The sequence below is a fragment of the Olea europaea genome, unplaced genomic scaffold (assembly GCF_002742605.1).
Source record: "Olea europaea var. sylvestris unplaced genomic scaffold, O_europaea_v1 scaffold1507, whole genome shotgun sequence".
Taxonomy (NCBI): Eukaryota; Viridiplantae; Streptophyta; class Magnoliopsida; order Lamiales; family Oleaceae; genus Olea; species Olea europaea.
In genome coordinates, this window is record NW_019232646.1 from 135,848 (window position 1) to 152,952 (window position 17,105).

General features: G+C 35.9%; 1 protein-coding gene across 1 annotated transcript; it reads left to right on the forward strand.

Moving 5' to 3' along the window:
* The first annotated feature begins 4,816 nt into the window (after window positions 1-4,816).
* Window positions 4,817-16,897, forward strand: LOC111376453 (syntaxin-81). Its single transcript, XM_022999411.1, has 9 exons — window positions 4,817-5,009; window positions 5,910-6,028; window positions 6,183-6,266; window positions 6,426-6,530; window positions 14,390-14,533; window positions 14,983-15,237; window positions 15,356-15,487; window positions 15,679-16,468; window positions 16,598-16,897. The coding sequence occupies exons 2-8, from the start codon at window positions 5,951-5,953 to the stop codon at window positions 15,820-15,822; spliced, it is 942 nt and encodes a 313-aa protein (XP_022855179.1). The 5' UTR covers window positions 4,817-5,009; window positions 5,910-5,950; the 3' UTR covers window positions 15,823-16,468; window positions 16,598-16,897.
* The last annotated feature ends 208 nt before the right edge of the window (window positions 16,898-17,105 follow it).

Consider the following 17,105-nt stretch of genomic DNA (forward strand, 5'->3'; position numbering starts at 1 on the left):
AAGCGAGAAACGAGGAACTTGAGAACACGTGATATTCGTGTGTGTGTTCTTACCGGTATTGTCACATGAAATACTTGGTTCAAAGCTTCACGCTACCTTGAATTTCGACTTTACTTTGTTTGAATTACACTATGGTTAGATTCAAATCGAAAGATATCTAATCCTTACGCATGAGTATCGTATAATTTGAATATGAGAACTTGTTAATTTTGAACAAGTGGGGGATTGTTATGAAGTGGTATGATTGTTCAAAACCAACATTAAAAAAAAAATTTAGGCCATGCGGTCGCAAGGCCTAAAGCCATGCGACCGCATGGAACCCTACCGAGACCAAATGGTCTCGGTAGGGTTGTACCATGCGACCGCATGGGTTTGTACCATGCGGTCGCATGGTACATAAAAAACGACTGTTGGGTCGTTTTTTGTTGATTTTTTGGTGGCTTTTCATCCATAAGGTGCACCACTTCTTAAAGCTATACTACTTGGCTATAAATAGATAATCTTGGGTCATTGAAAAATGTTGAAAAAAACACCTATTATATTGATACTTCTTGAGATCAAATCAAAAAGAAAATACCCTCTCATATTCATCCTTTTCTTTGTGTTCTTAAGTTTTAGAGATTCAAACAAGTGTTTAGTTTTTGAATCTCTATAAGGCTTGATTAATCCTTCAAACCTTTTGCCGGATCACCCTTTAAACACCAAAATAGTGGGGGCAAAATTCGGTCTCATAATATCTTTGGTGGAGTAACATTATTTACAACAACATCAAAATCAAAATTCAGTTTTGCCAATACCAACCTGTTGCTCCTTCATTTCCTAGTTTGACTCCACCAACCCAACTTTTAGTTCATCTCTTCTTTCCTCTGCATCCGATACATTATTCCCTTCTATGTTGATTGGACTCTCGAAAAATGGATAAGTATCCTTGTCGACACAACATGACACAGATACTGACATGGGATATAGATTGGATCCTTCGTTTTACACTTGGACATGGCTAGAAGATAATGGAAGGTATCTTGCTTCTCTAGCGGCTGAAAAATTTGCAGAGAAAGAGAGAAATTTGGGGAAGACAATGAATTATGGAAGACGATGAGTTTTAGAGGGGTTAAATGGGCTTTTGAGAAGTCCAGTGAATAGAGTTAATGATAATGTATTAAATGGGCTATTGTGAAGTCTAATGAATGTAGTTAAAGAATTTATTTTTGTATAATTTAATTTGAGTTTATTTTTATATAATTTTTTTAATTTCTTATATTTTATCTTTACGAACAATTTATGTTGTAATTAAAATAAATTAAAGATATATCTTTTCTTTGGTATTAAATTTAAATTTATTTCTATAATTGTTTTTAAATAATATATAAGACATTGAAATTGATTTTTTCTTAAATTTTTGGAAAAGAATTTACTTTGACTTTAAATTTAAATTGATTTCGAATTATAATCCAATTGTTTAAATTGATTTTATCGAAGGAGTTGAGAACCAAAATAAACTAGGAGTTCATTTTTTAACAACCAATATCAGTTAATTATTTTTACAAGTTAATTTAATATTGTGGTTATTTACATTAATTGAACAATTTTTCTCTTTGTTATTTTGGTATTGTTCTATGATTTTTAAAAATTAAAAAATTGTAAGAAGTACTGTACCCGTATCTAAAATTTGGATTCTTTTTAACCGTATCCCCATATCTTAATTTTTATAATGAGAGGATCCGGCTTCTAGATTTGTACCCGTATCCGATACCAGCATCCGAGTCAGAGCATTATAGATTCCCTTGCTCATCATCTTCTATTATATGTTCAAACATGTTATCTCATAAATTACCTGCTCTAGCATCACATGTTATTTTATTGCAAAAATATCATTTTTTTCATATTTCTCGTGTTAAATGACAAATATACTCCATATTTAAATAAAACAATAAAAAAAAGTTAAAGAATAAATTGTAATCATACTCCCAAATTTTTTTAAAAAGTGCAAATAAGTCCAAATAAATTATTAAAAGGGTAATTATCAAAAAATGTCCATACATTTCATTATTATTGGGCAAAACGCCCATACATTTCATTTTTTTGACATTTTCACACTTATTTCATATTTCATTACGAAAATCGTTATTTTCATCCATTTTCTCAATTAAAAGCTGTTAAATGATAAATATACACTCGTTTTTATAAACAAAGAGAAAAAAATAAAAAATAAAGAACAAATTGCAACTATATTTCCAAAATTTTCAAAAAAAGGTACAAATAAATAACTAAAAAATAAAGTAATTTTTTAATTATTTATTTAATTTTTTTTTTGAAAAATTTAGGAGTATAGTTGCAATTTGTTCTTTAATTTTCTTTTCTTTATTTTTGTTTATTAAAATATGAGTGCATATTTGTTATTTTACATCTTTTAATTGAGAAAATTGATGAAAATATGATTTTTGCAATGAAATATAAAAATAAGGATGAAAATGTAAAAATAAAAAATAAAAATGAAATGTATGGATATTTGCACAATAATGATGAAAGGTAGGGATATTTTGTGCTAATTAACATTTTAATCTGGACTCATTAACACTTTTTTAAAAAGCTTGGGAGTCTGATTGCTACTTATTCTTCAACTTTTTTTTTTCATTTTTATTATTTTATTTAAATGGGGGTATATTTGTTATTTTACACGAGAAATTTGATGAAAATGATGATTGATACAATAAAATGTGAAGGTGGTGGTAAAAATGCTAAAAAAATGGAAGGTAATAATGTTTTGTACAATAACATTGAAAGGTAATGATGTTTTGTACTAATTACCCTAAAGGAATTTTATAGAATTGGATGACATGGATGATTTGAGCAACATTTTGTTATCAAGGGGTAAAATGCACCAAAATGAAAAGATGTTGAAGATTTGCCAAAAAATGAAAATGATATGGACATTTTATGTTAATTACCCATTTGATATTTGTACGACTTAGGGTACCCTTGCCTTGCTGGGCCTTAAGCCAGGGCAAAACAGGCACAGATATTTATGTAGCCCACCCCAATTAAACCCCATTATCCCACAGCCCAAGGCCCAAGGAAAAATGGCCAATGTGGAAAACTGGAAATTACACAACAAGTATTTAAAGATGACAATTATGAAATCACGTATTAAATTTACTTGAGCATAAATTAAGCATCGATCGCTTGAGTTATGATTTTTCCTAATCGTCATCGAAACTCCAGCCAACAAGGTTGTACACAAAGCCACATAGTCGACGCTCAGTTCGCCACTGAGCACCGCACAACAATGGTTCTAGTAAGCTCTACTCCAGGCTAACCCAGTCAGAAAATCAAGATTCCAACTTAGTTTTAGATGAGCTCGATCCAGAAGAAAATGCCACCAACGCTCTTAATCTGTCAGACTTCAGATTTGGTGTTGGGCCGCTATAATCTAGCTTTGGGCTTGTTGCTACAGTGCAGCATGAGTGGCGCTGTTGTCGTTGTCATGCCACCATCGCCACTAATAATGGTTGTTGCACTCGGACACAAGGTACCTCTATGTGTTGAGTGTTCCTTCCTTCAATCTGATGCTTTATCATAGTTTTGGCATTGGTGATTTACTTGGTTGTCGAGTTGTTAGTGGTGATGGTCATAGTGTTCTACTGGTGGTTGTGGTGAAGTGTTATAGTGGTGGATCAATGTCCACTGGTGGTGATGGTGGCAGTGTGCATGTCATAATCAATTGAGTTTTTATGATCATATTTATTAAATATGTGACCTATCAAAGTGTACTAGTCATATGTTAAAATGATTACAGGTCGTCGATTCAAAAGATTTCGTCACAAGCTATTGGATCAGGTCGCAAATCTAGGAGATTTTTTCAACTGCCATTGGATCAGGTCAAAGGCACATATAACATGGCACGTGCCAAAGTGCATACGTTACAAGTCACAGATTCAAGAGATTTGGTCACAGACCCAAGATATCTCTTCACGAGGCATTGAATCAGGTCATATGTCGTAACGGTTTCAGGTCACATGTCACATATCCGAAAGATCTGGTCACAGGTCATTGGACCAGATCACAAGTCATATGCCAAAATGCATTGATCCTATATAACAAATTCAAAAGATTTGGTCACATGTCATTTGATTTCTCCAATCTGAGTTATTCAAACTGGTCATGAATTCAATTAACTAGTTTTTAATAGTGAAAATTGAAGTTATTTGCTCTGATAAATACTTTGTAAATTAGACTAGGGGATATTTTTCACTTTTCCATTTTAAAAAATCGTCTTAAATAAAACCAACATTGTTGAGTCATGGATGAAGAAGATGATTAGTTAATGCCGATGCTCAACCGATGTTCTCCAAAGGTTGCTAACAACTCTCTCTATCTTTACTACTTGAGTTAGCGATGCTCATGTTTACTGTTGAAAAAGTTGAGATGCAGGGTAGTCATTGACCGGTGTATGTGGACGACTATAAGAGGGGAAGGTGGCGGCGTGGGTGCACTAGGGTGGGGTTGAGTGGTTGTGGGTAAATTAATTTAAGCCCCCATTTGAGCCCCATTATTCCTCATTACATTAAATTAAATTTTTTACTCTCCTACTTTTAACCACACAATCTTCAATAAAATAATATTACACGTAAATCAAAATCTTTTCTTTTCTTTTCATCCACTCATTTTTCAAAAAAACACTATTCAAAACATTATAATTTCCAAGAAATGGGGCTCAAACGGGGGCTTAATTTGATAATATTATTCTTTAAAATTATATCAGAATTAACACATCATTTCTGCATTTTTAAATTTAACGTCTCAAAATTAATTTGGTGCATATACCTGTCTTTATTTTTCCCCATAGCCAATTCCCATTTCTCAAAGCCCCAAATGAAACCCAATTATCAAATCTCAGTCTGTCACTGAGGATCTCCCCCTCTCCCCTGAATTTTGCAGACGATACGGACACACAAAATCGCCAATTTATTTATTCGGCTCTGCCTGGATGCTCCAGCCGAGCATTTGAGGCGAGTGAATGGTTTTGTTCTTGTTCACACACACACACACACACACACACACACATATATATATATATATTCTGATTTCTGATTTATTTTTTTATTTATTTGCTGCAATTTCAACAAGTACTTAATATGGATGATTGAATGTTTAATTTTTTTTCTCTCTCTCTATCCCTTAAATAACCGCCTTTTTAATATCTCAATTAAGGTAAAAATATAATATTTTATTTTTCTTAATAGATACATGATCTTTATTTCTTTTTGGAGTTGAGTGACAGAGTGAATCAGATAATTATAGTAGTATCTTCTTCGTTTTGTTACTGTTTCCCCCTTTAAACAATCAAGTTTTAGAAAGTTGACCCTTTACATTTTCATTGTTGGTTTTACTAACCAGATTTGTAATATGTGAAAGTGGTTTTATCTATTCTGGAATTTAGAATCTTCGTTTTCTAAACTTCAGTTGTGGTAGAGAACTTGGAGTCAAATTGATACCTTTTGCTATGCTGCTACTTTATATTTGATCTTAATTTTAACCTTTCGTTAATCTTTTTGGTAGTGGTTAGTAGTGATTGAAGGAATTTTTGCTTATAATTAAAGGAGATCTTGCTTGTAACTTGTTGTTTCTCTTAGTTTTGTTTGTATATTGATCTCTTCAATTTTCAGCCCTTGACATATTGTTCTTGATCCGCCCTTGTATGGGATTCACAAAATTTTATTTCTTTCTCTAAAGATTAGGAAGTTTTATTTTATTTTACTAGACTTGAATAATTATCAAAACCTCTATCCTGTTCTGCTAGTGTAATATTTCAGACGCAAAATTGCGATTTACTAATTTGCTATTATGTTTCATGTTGTTTCCTTTTTACGGCGATTAATTAAGTTGTACTGAATATTTTTTCTGAACAGGAAATTGTATTTTTCCTCCCTCTCGAATTAGCAGTGAAACAATGACAAAAGTTAGAGACAGAACTGAGGATTTTAAAGATTCAGTTCACCGTGCCGCGTTGAATTTGGGATATAATGAGGTTCCTTTCCAATCTCACTGAATTTGTTTTTCAATCAAGATGATGTTGCGAGAGCTTCCCATTTTTTAATTTTTACATTGAATGTATATGCTTAATTTTGGTATAATGGTTGATAATTGCACTTAAATCTCTGAGCTCTGTATATTTCTGGCAGTTCAAAACAGCAACAATAATGGCATCTTTTATCCTCCAAAAAAGACGTGAAAGGTCACCTTTCACCAAAGCAGCCCTGAAGACGGTATCTATTTTGAGAGCCTATATGTATCTTGCTATTCTGTATTAGTTATAAATATGCCGATGATAGCAAAAAAGTTGAAACATATTCAGATATACTACCAGAGTGGATTTTGACATTTTGTAATTGATTGACTAAGCTTCTATGACAATCATCTGCCAGCTCGAAAGCATTGGTGCTCTGGAGCAGTTCTTGATGACGCATAAAAAGGATTATTTGGATCTCCGTCGCACCACTGAACAAGAGAGAGATGGCATTGAGCATGAAGTAAGGATTTGAAAGTTTATCTGTACTTGTCTGAAGAGGGTGTCTTGAATTGAGATTGTGATGGATATTAAAGATCCTTCTAAATTTAGGTGTTCTTGATTGAGATTTTAATGAATTTTATGAAATTCATTAAAATCTAGGTTTCCCTAATTTTGATTTTAATGAAATTCAATGAAATATTTAAAGTTTAGGCATCCTTAATAACTAGTGAATTTATAAAGAATTTATTAACAATGGATTTTAAAAGATTTGGATGGATTTCAAGCTTAAAAATACATATAACCAAATCTTTTGAAATTTCAACATATTTGATGAGATTCTTATGGAATTTGTGAAAATCTATTCCAATCCACGAAATTCATTAGGATTTATAATCTTTTTAAAATTTATCAAAATCATAGTTGAAGCCACCCTGTAATTTGAGGAGAGCATTTGCAATGAGTTTGCTTTTAACTAATTTCCAGCGAAATTGATTTATTCTTTTTGTTAAATTCTCTGTCATGAGGATGTCTGATGAATTACAAGCATTACAGAGATTGTTGTGCTTATTATTGCTTGAGATACCTTCTTTTCCATCCTTAGGCTAAAGGGGATATGCAAATGTGAATACATGCTTTGGATATAACTATTGTAATTTTCTTGAGTATCTTGAACTCACTCATGCATATATTGTATAAGCAGCGTAGAGTAATTTTCAGAATCAAAGTAATTGCGTGATGGAAAGCATAGAATGATATACAATTTTCCAGTGAGACTGAAAATTATTCAGTTGTATCGATCTTTTTTCTTATCAACCTTAAAGCTTTGTATTAAACAAATCAAATACCTAATATAAGGCATAACAAATAATATTTCCCTTTAAAAAGTAGAAATGCTTCATGGTATATAAATTAAATATGTTTAATTTTGCTAGGATAAAATCACCGTTGAGAGTTTGAAAATTGTCTAGGAGGTATATTTTCCCTCACCGACAAAAGAAAAAAGAGAGAAAAAAATACAGCCCTCCTCCCCCATCCATCGTCCTATAGAAGTACTTTTGTAAGAGGGCGCGATAAAATGCAGTGGAGAAGATCTGCCTCCAATAAATTAGTAGGGCAAAATCTCATAGTTATCTTAACTTTTTGTTAAAGTTATTAATTTTTGATTTTTCAATGCTTGATGAAATTCACTTTCAAATATCATATGAACTTGATAATATTTTGACTATCTTGTTATCTATATTGACTTAGTGATATGTTCTCCATTTCAATCTGATGGAGCTGAAACCTACCCCATGTTGAATCCTGTATATTCTTTACTAAATTTTAATTAATAAGGTGTTAGGATTTTCTTTATCTTAGGATCACTATTTGAACGCTTCATAGGTTTCATTATATTTGGATTTTGATTATTAACATTAATGAAGTTATGAGAGTTTTCTCCAGTTCTTGGTCGCCTTTCGGCATTCATGCATGAATCAATGAATTGTAATCATCTGATATTGTTCTTGCTCAATTCTATCTGCGCCAGTTGGAAACAGTGCATAACCACGTTCTTGATAGAGAGTGGTTGATGTTCGTGAAGTCCTATTGGACGAGATTCAGTATTGGGAGAATATGGCATAATCTATAGGCAAATCAATTTGTTAGAGCAATTAGATTATACATTGAAGGCACAGGAATGAGTATTGTTGGGTGTCAATGGAGACGGTTGGCATGAGGGAGGTGACTATAGGGATCAACATGACGGAGTTGTGGATGCGGGTGGCGTGAAAAATCGATGTAGAGTCGTCATGGAGAACTCCGATAGCGATGAATATCCTTTGTCCCTTTTAATCGCAAGCAACAAATGTATGTTGATTTATCTATTTTTTATGAGGAGATTGATATTTAGGTGCCTCGTGTAACTGGGTATTCAAACGAGTACGCCACTGCACCTGTTTTTAACATGGATGTTGACACAAAATTAAAAAGAAATACAAAAATTGAAAAAACATATTGGGAGAATACCATTTTGGAAAGAATGTGAATACTGGTGTTCTGTTTGGTACAAATTTACTCTTGCATGGTAAGTTTTTAGAGGGGACCCCACTTTTGAATTTGACATTTTCAAATTCTTTAGTTTCACCTGCTGATTTGCATATTTGTTTGATTTCTCAAGATTTTGGTTTGTTTATTATTAACTATAATACTTTTGGGGGCTATGAACTTGGGTATAATGAGGTGGTAAAAAAGAGACCACTCACAGGTTGGGTTGGTGAGATTAATTATTTATCAGCATCAAGTGGACTTGGCTTAATCAAGAAAATATTTGTGGGTTTGCACAATGTTATTTCTCTTTTTTTTTTTTTTTTGATAAGTAATCAGAGAATTTTATTCCTTAAAAGAGAGTACGCGGGAGGTACACAATCACTTTAAGCATGAAAGGAACAACATGAAATTAGGCAACCCTACAACAGGATTTTTAGCCACTGCATTAAACCAAGTATACAAAGTCAAGTAAAATAATTCTCTTATCTGCTCTGTTGTCTTTGTTTGATCTTCGAAACATCGATCGTTCCGTTCTCTCCATATGCACCATACAATGCATCTCGGGATAAGATTCCATAGAAGTTTGCTATCCTTATCGCGAAATTTTCTTCTCCATGCCCGCACCATGTCTTCTATATGCCTAGGTAGCACCCAATCCATTGATTGAGAAGCCAGAATACTGTTCCAAAGCCAACGTATACCATCACAATGAATGAATAAATGATCAATCGTCTCTCCATCCTTTTTGCACATATAGCACCACTCGGTTACATAAAATCTTTTTCGTCGAAAATTATCCACCGTTGACACTTGCCCTCGAATAACTGTCCACAATAGAAATGCTACTCGTGGAGGCAATTTGCTTTGCCACACCATCTTCCAAGGTAATGAACTCTCCAAAAATCCCAAAAGGGATTGAAAGTATGAGCGGATTGAAAAAATACCATCTCGAGCCAACATCCACCTGCTACAATCACCCTCTCCTACCCGAAATTGTATCTCATGTAGAGCGGTCAAAAACAACGAATAATTTTCGAATTCCCAATCCTGTAAACCCCTCCCAAAAGTAATATTCTAACTATAGCCCCCATTATGAATGTCTAATACATCACCCACCATAGCAGCAAGCTCTAACGCAATGCGGTACAATGAAGGAAATCCTTCTTTTAACGGTTGATGGCCACACCAACTATCATCCCAAAATCTAATATCAGTGCCATTTCCCACCACAAAATTTAGTTTGTCCCTAAAATCACTCCATCCCCGTCGGATATACCTCTACAAGCTCACCCCATAGGAGCCACGACCCTCAACCGTACACCAACCCCCCTCCATCACACTATACTTTGCCCCAATGATTTCTCTCCAAAATCTCTCCCTCTCCACTTCAAATCGCCACAACCACTTGCTCAATAAAGTCTTATTAAACAAAATAAGGCTCCTCACTCCAAGTCCCCCCATCCTCATAGGTAAACAAATAATACCCCAATTAACCAAATGCATTTTCCTCTCCTCACCTAACCCTGCCCACAAGAATTCTCTTTGAAGTCTCTCAAATCTATTTGCCACTGCAACCGGAATAGGAAAAAATGACAAAAAATAAGTTGAGAGATTTGAGAGAGTGGATTTAATAAGAGTAAGTTGGCCTCCCTTAGAAAGATACATACGCTTCCACCCTGCTAACCTCCTCTCCATTCTTTCCATAATACCATTCCAAATATGTGTACTTTTAAATCGTGCTCCTAGCGGGAGGCCTAAATATGACATGGGCAATTGTGCAATTCTACATCCCAATATACCTGTCACCTCCTCTACGTTAGTTACCTCCCCAACTGAAATAACCTCAGATCTCCCCAAATTGATTTTTAATCCAGATACCGCTTCAAAACATAGGAGCAAACGACGTAGGTTCCTTAATTGTTCATCATCTGCATCACATAAGATCAACGTGTCATCTGCAAATAGCAAATGAGACACCTGCAATTGGCCAACCCTAAAGCCCATTACCAAACCCTCTCCCACAGCTCTTTCAAATATCCTACTAAAAGCCTCCATCACAATAACAAATAGCAATGGGGATAATGGATCTCCTTGCCGCAATCCTTTACTACTCCGAAAATAACCCTTTGACGTTCCATTGACCATAACTGAGAACGAAACAATAGAAATACAGAACTGAATCCATTTACACCACTTATCCCCGAAGCCGCACCTCCTAAGCATAGGTGCTGTCTGGTAAAGATTTTCATTCCAATTAAAAGTAAATTTCCTACCGTTGCCACAGTCTTCAGCCGTTTTTTTTAACTGAAGCTCTCACGCGTGGGACCTGCCTGCCACACTCAACGGTCAAATTCTTGCTACTAATCTCCTCCAGATAGGCCCATATACAAAAGGAACCCCCGGTTCACATGATCATATGCCTTCTGAATATCGAGCTTACATAGTATCCTAAGAATTTCCAATCGGAATCTTGAATCAATGCATTCATTCGCTATAAGCACAGAGTCCAAAATCTGGCGACCTTTTACGAAAGCATTCTGAAACTTGGACACTTCTTTCCCGAGCACCTCCTTTAATCTGTTCGCCAGGACTTCCGCAATAATCTTATACACCCCACAGACTAGGTTAATAGGGCGAAAGTCCTTAATGTCGGTCGCACCCGGTTTCTTAGGGATCAGCACAACAAATGTAGCATTAGAACTTTTTTGGAACCTGCCATGTTCAAAAAAATATGTAAACACATCCAAAATTTCCGATTGCACCACCTCCCAACAAGCCTTGTAAAATGAGAACGAGAAACCGTATGGTCTAGGGGCCTTATTTTCGTCCATGCTAAACACTACCTCCTTGATTTCATCCTCCTCAAAAGGTTGCTCTAACCAACCGGCATCATACTCCGCGATAGTAGAAAAATTCAATTCTTCCAACTCTGGCCTCCACTCAGATTGCTCTTGATATAGATTCTGATAGAAATTCACCAGTTGGCTTCCAATTTCGAGTGGTTCTTCATAAGTTATCCCAACCACTTCCAACACTGTGATAGAATTTTTGCGCCTATTGGAATTAGCGATTCTGTGAAAAAACTTAGTACATTTATCTCCTTCTTTCAACCAATTGACCCTAGATTTCTGACGCCAAACAATCTCCTCCATCTCCACGAACATCTCCAATTCTTCCCTTAATGCTCTACGTTTCTCCTTTTCCTCCCCAGCCAACCTTCGACTCTCCTCTCATCTATCCAACTCATCAATCTCCGAAAGACACTGAATTTTACAACAGTTCACATTGCCCACAACCTCCTCATTCCATTTCTTTAAATCTCTTTTCAAAGACTTCAACTTCTGATCCAACACAAAACTAGGAGACCCCCTGATATCGTAAGATGTCCACCAAGTCTGTACTTGCTTCCTAAAACCTTCAACTTTCAACCACATTTTCTCGAACCTAAAAGGACTTCGTCCTCCACCCGTCCTGTTCCTAGTTAATATAATGGGGAAATGATCAGAGTACACCCTTCTCAATCTTCTCTAAATGACATCTGAATATTTAGCCTCCCACTCTCCGCATATCAAGAATCTGTCTATACGAGAAAGAACAGGTTGGTCCCGATTAGATGATCAGGTAAAATCTCCTCCAATCATATAGGCAAATCCACCAATATATTCTCCTTAATAAAGTCTGAAAACTCCTCCATAGCCCCCGTGAATCTCCCACCACTCGACCTCTCCATAGGAAATTGAACTACATTAAAGTTACCTCCTATACACGTTGGTAGATTCCACCAAGCCATCATTCTAGTCAGTTCATCCCACAAGCCCCGTCTACTATCATCAGTATTAGGCCCATAAACACCTATGAACATCCACTGAAATCCATCCCCAATGTTTCTGAACGACATCAATATTGAGAACAATCTTACACTCACCTCCTCCATCTCAAGCACTCTGGTGTCCCACATAACTAATAAGCCTCCAGAAGTCCCTAATGATCTCATAAACTGATACCCTACATGCTGTCCACCCCATAAGCTACTGACCACCGCCCTCGAGATGACTTCCATCTTGGCTTCTTGTAAGCATACAAGATTTGCTCCCCAGCCCTTTAGCAGATGTCGAACACCCATCCTTTTTCCAACTTCATTAAGTCCCCTTACATTCCAGCTAATGATTCGTGGTATCATTTTAACAGCCCAACATCTCTCCCCAGTACTCCATTCTTGGACTCACCACCTTGTCATCATAATTAACTGACCATTCGAGCCTCTTAAGTTCACGATCGCCCTTTCTTCTTAATTTACTTTCTTGTTTACTCATCTCCTATCCTCTATTGGCCTCCAAATCCTTAAACAATTGTAGTAATATGTTTTCGTATCCATCACAAGACACGCCTATTAACTTACTGAAATCCTGAATTTTCTATAGAACACAGTTCGAAGGTGGGTATCCAGCTTCGAATCCAATCCGTTCTCCTGTTTCCTCCACCTGTATAACATCACTTTCTATTTCTCCCTTCTTGGCTCCATCTACCCACAACACCAGTGCTTTTTCCGTCCCCAAGTCACTTACCTTCATTGACTTAGAGTTCCTTCTATTATATGTGTTCGCAACCCTTGTTGTCAAAGGTGTCGCGTCATGCTCTATCACCCCTAACAGTACATGCCTCGTCCCTTGGTCACCTAATAATAGCCCATCATCATGTGGGACTATGTCCATTGCACCCATCATTATTGTCTCCAAGTTCACCATACTCGGCTCCCCTTCTTTAAACAAAGCACCTCTCGGTCTACATCGGTCCCCGTGTCTACCTCATCCATATCCATCCCCCCTAAGACATCACCTTTGTCATATTTAGAGTGTCCCTCATCCGTTTCAATCTGATCAATAGACTCACAAGTGATTTTGAGTCTTCCCTGCTTTACTTGATTATGTGCCGATTCCTTCTTATTCAAACCCGATGCTTGTTTTCCAACAGCTGGATACTCATCCATACCCACCCCACACTTGTGGCAACATAACAACTTTTTGGGGCCCATTTCATACCCACTTCCCACTAGCCTAATCAATTCCTTCAACGCTCCTTTCAATTCCTGGACACGGGCCATAATTTCAGCCCTATTCAAACAACAATCCTGACCTTCGTCTACACTGACATTGACAGTCATCTCCTTTTGCTGTTGCATCCGCTGGTCAGCATGCTTCGAGGCATGTAAGTTTGCTGTTATGTCTGCATAAGTCAATCTTTGTCGATTACGTTCATTCACCGGTTGATGTTTGGCCTCATCCCCAGAAACAAAAGAATCAACAACAATTTGAAACACCCGCAAGATTGATGCCCATCCTTCTCCATTCGCACCTTCCGGCATCATCACAACTCCCTTCCGACGCCTATCCCCATATTGCGCTATCATCAAGTACCTATCACGGTGGTTCGCACAACGCTGTGCTAAGAAGGCTCTTTGCAAGGTTCGAGGATGAATATTGACTAACCTAAGGAGAATGATGGAGCCGAAATCTACTCCCAGTTGAACCCAATATTTTTCCTTTCCTTTCCTTTATTATTTTATTTTATGTCTAATGTTCTTTAATTAAGACATTTTTGTCCTTAATTAGGTTTTAGGGTTTTCTTTGTTTTAGAATTACTATTTAAACACTTTATAGGTTTCATTATATTCTTTTGGATTTGGATTATTATTATTAATGAAATTGCTTTTCGGAATTCATGCGCAAATCAAAGATTTGTAATCATACATTATTGTTCTTTTTGTTTGTCTGCATCACGACCTATAAAGGAACACGCATTGTATGATTAGTTGTTTCAAATATCTATTTGTACCTCTATATTTTTTTGTAGGTTACTGTTTTCATCAACTCATGCAAAGAGCAAATAGATGTTCTCAAGAATAGTATAAATGCTGAAGAATCAAATTCAAAAGGATGGCTTGGTATCAGGGGTGACAATTTGAATGCTGACACTATAGCACACAAACATGGAGTGGTATGAGTTTCATTGATTGTTTGACTTCATATGCTGCCTGGGTATTATCATTTCTGTTATACATTTTTCAAATTCCTAGTCTAGTTTTCTGAATGAATGCTCATTCGCTTTATAGGCAGTAAGAGAATTTTCTATGTAATCACTTGTTACCTGTTTTGGACTTGATATATCAAAAAGAGTAAAAGCCCTTGGATATAAATCTCATGGCCCAAGTTTATCCAATTCGATAATCACGATTTTATTCTCTACCATATGGGGAAGTGGATTCCAGTTTTAATTGCATTGCAGATGATTATATATCTGTTTTTGTCTTGTGATTGTCGTATGGGAAAGAAGTGATGATCGTTTTTTAATTATCATCACTAGTATATATCTGTTTCAGTCTTGGTAATATTTTGTCAATGAAATGAGCAGCTAGAATAAAAATGGCGTTTAATATTGTTGTACAGGTATTGATTTTAAGCGAAAAGCTTCATTCAGTTACATCAAAGTTTGATCAGCTGAGAGCCATACGATTCCAAGATGCTATTAACCGAGTTATGCCAAAAAGAAAACTGAAGAGTGGCATAAAAAATGCTACGGAGTCTAGCAATTTGCAGTCCACTGAAGTAAACAATTCGGATGTTAGGGAGGCTAATGAATTTCAAGCAGAGCCCATCAGAGTCCAGCAGCAAGTTCTGGATGATGAGACACGTGCCCTCCAGGTAATTAGTACTTTGGTTGATTTCTGTAAGATTGTACATGCTTGCAGCTTGAGAAAGTCTTTGATTGTGTTTCACAAGAATGATGCTTTCTGAAACACTACTTGTCATATTAATATAGGTTGAGTTGGCGAGCATGTTAGATGCTGTGCAAGAAACTGAAACAAAGATGGTGGAAATGTCTGCTCTGAACCATCTCATGTCCACACATGTTTTGCAACAGACACAACAGATAGAGCATTTGTATGAGCAGGTCAGAGAATATATGATTTCATTAACCTTCGTCTTCTAATTTTTTGAGGGAAAATGGCAACATGCAATGACAACTCAGGAATATAGTTTATGGCTCACTTCTATTCTACAAACACATGTTCTTTTTTGGGTCTTTGTTCATTTGATTGTAATGATACGTAACCTTCAATGTATTTCTGTTTCATTTAACAGGCTGTTGAAGCAACAAAGAATGTACAGCTTGGTAACAAAGAGCTGTCCCAAGCCATTCAACGGAATAGCGGCAGCAGAACTTTTCTTTTACTTTTCCTATTTGTTCTTACTTTTTCAATTCTCTTTCTTGATTGGTATAGTTGATTGGAAGATCGATGGTATATGCTATCCAAAGTTGAGCTATCTGCAGTGCTACTAGCAATACCATATCGCAGCAATAAGTGCATGCAAACTATTTCTAGAGCTTCTAAAATAACTTTTTGATTCTTGAGTTCTTTTGCTGAAGAGCTGATTTCTTAATGTCAGTTTATGTTACTACATATATTAATGCGAGGTGATTGCCTATTTATTTCTAAAGTAATTGACCAATCAAAACATCTGTCTGTGTTCTATGCGTTGTTTGACTGCTATTCAGCTGAAGCATCAAGGCAAAAAATTGAATGGATAATGCAAAATCTGTTCATGTTGCATTTGCACCAGAACTTGGTAGAATCAATATTTTACAAGTTCTTTTTTCAATATTGTAGTGATATTACATTTGAGTTGAAACCAGTCCCTTTTTCGCTAGAATCAATGACCAAAATTGATCGGATTTTTTTTCTTGCAAAAGTATAGAAATTGTAGAAGATTTGAAAATGACACTATGAATATTGGATCTGCTTTGACTTCTGTTTATACTACCGTTTCAAGTTCTGGGACAAGGAGTCATGTAGAGATGCCAGCCTGAACTTGCACAATCTGTTCAGAGTGTGAACATGAACAAAGCTGTGCTGCAGTGCTGTTCATCCTGGTAAGCTGAGTTCTCTTCTTTTCTGTTTTCTTTCCTGGCATGTTACTCTTACCTTCTCTCTCTCTCCTTTTCCGTTGTCTTTCCTTGCACATTACTCTTACCTTCTCAAATTTTGGCATATGCAACCAGGGAGAGGATTTGCATATAAGCTTTCCCCAAGTTTTGGAGAATCTCCCACTAACCTGGGATGTGGTGCCCCAGTCCTGTTCTCATGTAAGCGCCTGACTTCTTATGAAAACTCTTCCCAAGGTAAATTGCCGTTGTCCATATTGTCGATCAGTCTCACAGAGTTTTCTGCAAAAATTTCTATTTTGAGATGGCTAGGAAATGTAAAACAGTAAAAGTATTTAGTTGGACAGATAATCATGGAGTTTAGTTTTTTGAATCTGATATTTTGAAGACTAATAAGTCCAACTTCAACTTTCTTTAGTTTTTTTCGTTCTTTTGGTTGATCAACATCTAGAGTTGTGAATATGTTGGAATTAGTTTTACTTAGTTGACTGAAAATTTACGGGTAGCTTGGAAATGAGCTAAACGTGGAATCAATTTCAGGCTCATAAATTCTTGGATTGGGTTTATTGTATACTGAGTTAATAATGAAAAAAAGGAAAAAGGAAAAAACCGTTCTATATTTGTC

Bases quoted from the DNA above. Each gene is read 5' to 3' on its own strand.
- LOC111376453 (XM_022999411.1), top strand. From the start codon at position 5,951: ATGACAAAAGTTAGAGACAGAACTGAGGATTTTAAAGATTCAGTTCAC. The intron at 6,531-14,389 runs GTAAGGATTTGA...ATTTTTTTGTAG, and splicing joins GAGATGGCATTGAGCATGAA to GTTACTGTTTTCATCAACTC. The intron at 14,534-14,982 runs GTATGAGTTTCA...ATTGTTGTACAG, and splicing joins TAGCACACAAACATGGAGTG to GTATTGATTTTAAGCGAAAA.